Source organism: Lynx canadensis, chromosome E3 (genome assembly GCF_007474595.2).
Source record: "Lynx canadensis isolate LIC74 chromosome E3, mLynCan4.pri.v2, whole genome shotgun sequence".
In the NCBI taxonomy this organism is placed as follows: Eukaryota; Metazoa; Chordata; class Mammalia; order Carnivora; family Felidae; genus Lynx; species Lynx canadensis.
Window position 1 is genome coordinate 39792875 of NC_044318.1, and position 5798 is coordinate 39798672.

Below are 5798 nucleotides of genomic sequence, written 5' to 3' on the forward strand. Positions count from 1 at the left end.
TCACACCCACGCGGCTCGCGGCCTGTGCGCACTTGGGTGCACGCACCAGGCACAAGCCACCGTTCACCCGCCTCTGCACGTCCTCCAGCCCCGGGGTGGACTGCTCACCTCTCCCAGGGTTCTTGTGAGCCCCCCACCCATGCTCACGACAGCCCGCTCCTGCTGTCCTGGGAAGAGGGCTCCGTGGTGACCCTACCTGTAAATGACCCCAGCCCCAACCCAACCCGATAAAACCACCCTAAATAGCACATTAAAAAAAAACCCCAGATCCCTCCCTAAGTCCCATAGTAAAAACCCAGTACAAGTATTTGGGTTTTCCCTTTGTAGAATTTTTTTTTTTTTTAGTAGATATAGTCTCCTTCTCGATTTACAGCAAACATTGCAAATATAGAAATATTTTTCTGAACAACGGGATGACAGCATACAGGGGGGACGGGCCGGAGCACATGCTCGTGGGCCGCGCCCCTTCCAGCCACCCCCGACAGCCGTCCCTGGGTCAAGGCCCTCCCCACAGCCTCCCCTGCAGGGCTCCGGGCGGGGGTCCTGGAGGCCACCCGGCCGCCTGCGTTGGCTCTGCCTCTCTCTGGTGGCCTCCGGAGTCAGCAGCCAAGAGACAGACCGAGGAGAGAATGCACAGCAAACCACAGACAGAGGCAATCGTGGTGGGGGGAGCCGGGTGGCCACGCCGGCCACACCCCCACGTCTGGTGTTTTATGTCTTTTTAAGAGAACTTTACTTTTTATTATTTTTTCTTAAAAAAGGAAGAAAATAAAGACAGAGAGGAAGATAAAGGCGGCAGAGAAGAATCCAAGAGGAAAGATAATGAAAAAAGATTCCCCTCCCCCACCCCCACGCCCAGACACAGTTTCCGGAAGTCCGTCGTGTGCGTTGTCTGCGTGTGCGTGTCTGTGTGTGTGTGTGTCTGTGTGTGCGCGTGTGTGTGGCGTTTCGTGGCAGTCTCTGGGTTACAAATGGCTGCGGTGGGTCCCGTGTCCTTTCTGGTCCCCTGGGCGTCGCGCGTTTCGGGGTGGGGGCGGGGCGGGCGCGGCCGCGGGCTCAGGACTTGTGCTGGGCCGACACGCCCTTCCAGTAGTCCAGGATGTCGTGTAGATCCTCGTCTTTGGCGAACTGAACCTTCTTGCGCAGGGCGTGGCCGGCCGCCACGAACTCCTCGTGGTCCTTGTGGCGCCGGCGGCTGAGTCTGAAGCGCTCCCAGATGCTCTGGGAGGCCCTGCAGGCGTACTCGGGGCTGGAGGAGTAGCTCAGGTTGTGGTACTGCGGGGACAGCTGCGAGTAGGCCAGGTCGCGGGGCCGCGGCCGGGTCAGCGGCTCCAGGATGGACGCCTTGCGGCCGCCCAGGCTCTCGTGTGGCGGGGGCGCGGGGGGCGCGGGCGGCTCGGCGGGGTGGGAGCCGGGGTACGAGTGCCGGTGCTCGCCGTAGTGGCGGCCCTTCTCGGCCTCGGCCCGCAGCACGGCGGCCGCGGGCGTCACAGTGAGGATGGTGTCGGGCGCGGGGGAGCTCTTCTCGATGTACTTGGCCTCGGCGGCCGCGGCCTTGTGCCCGCCGGGGGCCTCGGCGCGGAAGGCCCGCGGGCTGCGCGCGGAGCCGCCGGACGCGGGGCCGGCGCGCGGGGGCCCGGTGGCCGCCTCCACGCTGTGGTGCCGCTGCAGGCCGTGGCCGAAGGCGTCCTTGTAGACGGGGGACAGGAAGCCGTGCTTGGCGGCCAGGGGCTCGGACAGCAGCATCAGCTGCGGCTCGGCGGCGGACGCGGCCCCGGACTTGCCGCCCTGGAAGGAGGTGGCCTCGGACTTGAGCGCGTCGATGCAGTTGTTGATGATCTGGTTGACCTTGTCCACCTCCTTGGCGATGGTGGAGATCTCGGCCACGGAGCTCTGGCTGTCGGGGCCGGGCCGGCCCAGCTCGCCGTCCCCGCGCTCGGCCTGCTCGCCCGCGCGCACCTCCATGTAGTTGCCCTTGCCGGCCTTGGGCGTGCCGCCGCCCTCGGCCAGCTCGTACTGCTCCACCTCGCTGGCGGCCGCCGGCAGGTACGGGATGCGGGTCACGGCCTCGGGGCCCAGCAGCGGGCCCTGGGACAGCGGGGCCAGGCCGGGCGCCTCCATCTCGGGCCCGTACTTGAGCTCGATGATGGTCTTCTTGAGGCCGCCGGCCGCGGCCGCCTTCTTGTGCTTCTCCTCCTGCCGCCTCCGCCTGCGCAGGCAGTAGTAGACGGCGCCGAGCACCAGCACCATGCCGAACAGGCAGCCCAGGACGGTCATGATGTAGTGCGTGGCCGTGGACGGGCTGGGCACGGGGCCCGGCGGGCTGGGCGGCCTGGGCAGGCAGATGGTGAGGCAGGTGTGGTTGTGGTGCAGCCCGGAGCTGGTGGACACCACGCAGTAGGTGTAGTTGGTGAGCGTGTACAGGTTGGTGAGGCGGATCTCCTCCCGGGGCTTGGTCAGCCTGGACACGGTGGACGAGCGGCTGTTGTTGAAGTGCTCCAGCGTGTACATGCGGGTGAACGGGCTGGGCAGCTGCACCGTGATGGTGGCCGAGTTCTGCGTCAGCTGCTTGACCTTCATGAGGGGCCGGCCCTCGGCCTGGGGGGCCAGCGTGGGCAGGGCCACCAGCGGCGTGGTGCCGTCGCCGGAGAAGCACTCGTCGTCGGCGCACGGGGCCTCGCTGGGCTCCGGGGGCGGCGGCGGGGGCGGCGGCGGGGGCGGGGAGCGGCCGGGCGGCGGCCGGCCCGGCGGCGGGTGGGGCTCGGCCACGTAGGAGCCGTCGGTGCACACGGACTGCAGCTTGGCGAGGATGCCGCGGTGGCCGTGGCGGCCCTGGCCCAGGAGGAAGTAGCCGGAGTAGAGCGGCGGCGACTCGCACTGCACGCGGTCGTAGGCGTGCGTGGCGTTGGCGAAGGCCGCCAGCCAGCGCAGGAAGCCCAGGAGCTCGCACGAGCAGTAGAAGGGGTTGCTGTACAGCTCGCACACGGACAGCTTGGCCAGGCCCGCGAAGGTGGCGCCGTGGAGCCGCTGGATGCGGTTCATGGACAGGTCGATGTTGACGATGTTGGGGCACTCCCAGAAGGCGCCGGGCGTGACCACCTCGATGAGGTTGGCCTGCAGGTACAGGTACTCGAGCTTGCCCAGGCCGCGCAGCACGCCCTCCGTCAGGTTGCGCAGGCGGTTGTAGCCCAGCTGCAGCACCTGCAGGTTGAACTGGCCCGAGAAGGCGCCGTCCTCGATGTAGGCGATCTCGTTCTTGGTGAGGTTGAGGTACGTGAGGTTGCCGAAGCGGCTCAGCGAGGCGTACTGCACGCTGCGGATGCGGTTCTCGTTCAGCCGCAGGTCCACGATGGTGCTGTTGATCTGCTGCGGGATGGCCTCGTACGGCGGCTGGTTCTGGCTGCAGATGGCCAGCCACACGAAGCCCTTGTCGCCCTCGATCAGCCAGCAGTCGCCGTGGGCCAGCCCGCCCGCGTGCAGCAGGGTGGCGGCCGCCACGCACGCCCACAGCGCGCCCCACCGGCACCCGGCCATGGGGACCGCCGCCGCGGGAGCCCCCGCTCTGCCTGCCGGGGGGGGGGTGGGGGGGCGGGGACCGGGTGGGAGGCTGGGTGCCGGCCCCTGGGGGGGGGGGGGGCGGGGGAGAGGCTGCCTGCGTTCTCAGGGGCGTCCTGTCCCAGACGGCATGGTGGCGCAGCGGGCGAGCTCCCTCACGGCCGGACGCCCCGGGTCATCCGCCCGCGTCCCGCCGAGGCCGCGGCCGCCTCCCCCATCGGCCTGGGCGTCCCGACGGCTCCACCCTCCGCCTCCAGCTCCGTGGTCCTGCGGCAAGACAAGAGAAGAGAGGGCAGTCAGGAGACGCGGCGGCCGCGGGAGGCCCGGGGGTCAGGTGTGGCCCCGTGCCAGGCTCCGCTGAGCCGCCCGACAAAACAAGGAGGCGCGTTCGGGGAGCCCGAGGACGACGCAGGGTGACAGGAAGTGCTCAGTACACACGCTGTCTTGAGGGCGGGGAGCAAGCCAAAGGAAGCCCCAGTTCGGAGCTTCCCACCCTCCCCAGCCCCGCTGCACCCGCTCGGTCGGGCTCAAAGTTAGGGTCGCCCCGGAGAATCAGGAACCGTGTGTGCCTGGCTCGGTGCCTCCCTCGCGACAGAGGGAAGACAGGGACGTCCTCTCCGGGGAGGGCACTCACAGCACTCACAGCCGCCTGCAGAGGGTGCTTTGAGCCCTGGCCCAAGGGTCCGCGGCTGGCAGGGCGCAAATCCTTCCAGGGCCCACAGGTCCCCTCCGGCTCCTCTCCGGGGAGGGGCTGGGAGGCCGCAGCCGGCACCATCCAGGCACCGCGCACGGCTAGGTTCTGGGCCGGAGCTCTCCCGGGCTGGGCTCCGGGGCCCTGGAGGGTGTCACCACTCTGTGTGGGTAGATCCCGGCAGAGAGGCCCGGAAGGCAGGGGTGGCTCTGCGAAGACTCCCCCAGGCCCCCCACGCCCCCTCCCCAGACCCAGGCAAGGGCCGAGCCCTCCCAGCTCCGCCAACGACGCCCTAGACACGATGCGATGTGACGGTGGCCGCTGTCCCTCCAGACCCCGCGCTTCCCCGGGACGGGGCCGTCCCCCCCTGCCTGCCGCGGCCCCCCACCCGTGGGAGGATCTCCGGTCCGCGGGACGCCCCCTCCGCCCCCCGTATTTCTCCCGCAGGACAGACGAATGGGGATGTGTTTCCTTGTTAATGCTTGGATTTACAGCCGGCCTCTGTAACCGCTCTGTGGCCTGGCGGGTGGCCAGCTGAGTGTATTTCACGGATATTGACGTCTGCAACCAGTCTGCACTGAGGCGGTTTAAATTAGGAGAAAAAAATATAATGATGCGAAATGGATTTTCCTTCCCTTTGGAAACTTCATAAAGAACAGTTTTGATCTGGCTCCTGGGGAAGAGTCTCTTTCTGATTTGCAGAGCGGGGAGAGATGGGACAGGTGGGACCCGAGGAGGAACCCACCCCTGGCCCGGCCCCTCTCTGGGCGCAGTCGGAAGTGGCTTCAGGGTCCTGGCGGGGCACGCTTGGGAGTCCGTCCCCAAAGGAGGGAGACTGCCAGGGGTCGCCGGGGCCCCTGCACGGTCTGGCCCGTGACCTCCAAGGTGCCGTCCCCTGGGGAGCCCCTGGAGCGCATCCCCGTCGCCAGCATCGCTATCACTCGGTGGCCACCTGCCTGTGCCCGGGCGGGCTGCCCCTCCCCCAGGGGGCAGTGGGCGGGGCAGGTGCGGGACGCGTGGGTCAGCCTGGCTCCCGCCTCCGGAAGCAGGTACTCGAGCAGGCCTGTCTAGGAAACCTGGCGCCTCAGCAGTGCTGATTGTAATCACCTTTAATCTCTCGCTCAAAATAACCCAAAGTCAAGTTAAGGAGGATTACAGGGCCTGAAGAAGCCTTATCACGGGCAGGCGCCCGGGGAGGAGGGACAGGGGCCCCCAGGCTACCAGCCTCTCCCCGCCCCCTCCCAGGGGCGCCTGGGGGCGTGGGTCTGTGTGCGCGTGCGGCTGGCACAAGGCAGGTTCCCACACGTTTGTGCCGGGCTCGGTTGTGTGTCCGGGTGTGCACGTGCGAGGGTCAGTATACACGCACACGCACACACGCGTTGGGACCCACGTTCGGGCATGTGCACGTGGACACGCGCACCTCGAGTGAACACGGCCCCGTGGTAGGATGTGCACGTGGTGTGCCGCCACCCGGGAGGCCCCCACCCCAGTGCCACAGCCTAGAGATTGGCCGCCTTGTGAGCGGCAGGTGGTTCTGGGGACCAGTCTCGCC

General features: G+C 67.8%; 1 protein-coding gene across 1 annotated transcript; it reads right to left on the bottom strand.

The window, feature by feature from the left end:
• Positions 1–293: 293 nt before the first annotated feature.
• ELFN1 (extracellular leucine rich repeat and fibronectin type III domain containing 1) lies at positions 294–3534 on the bottom strand. The gene has a single exon (XM_030300983.1). The coding sequence runs from the start codon at positions 3532–3534 to the stop codon at positions 1057–1059; it is 2478 nt and encodes an 825-aa protein (XP_030156843.1). The 3' UTR covers positions 294–1056.
• Positions 3535–5798: the final 2264 nt, after the last annotated feature.

Bases quoted from the DNA above. Each gene is read 5' to 3' on its own strand.
- ELFN1 (XM_030300983.1), bottom strand. From the start codon at position 3,534: ATGGCCGGGTGCCGGTGGGGCGCGCTGTGGGCGTGCGTGGCGGCCGCC.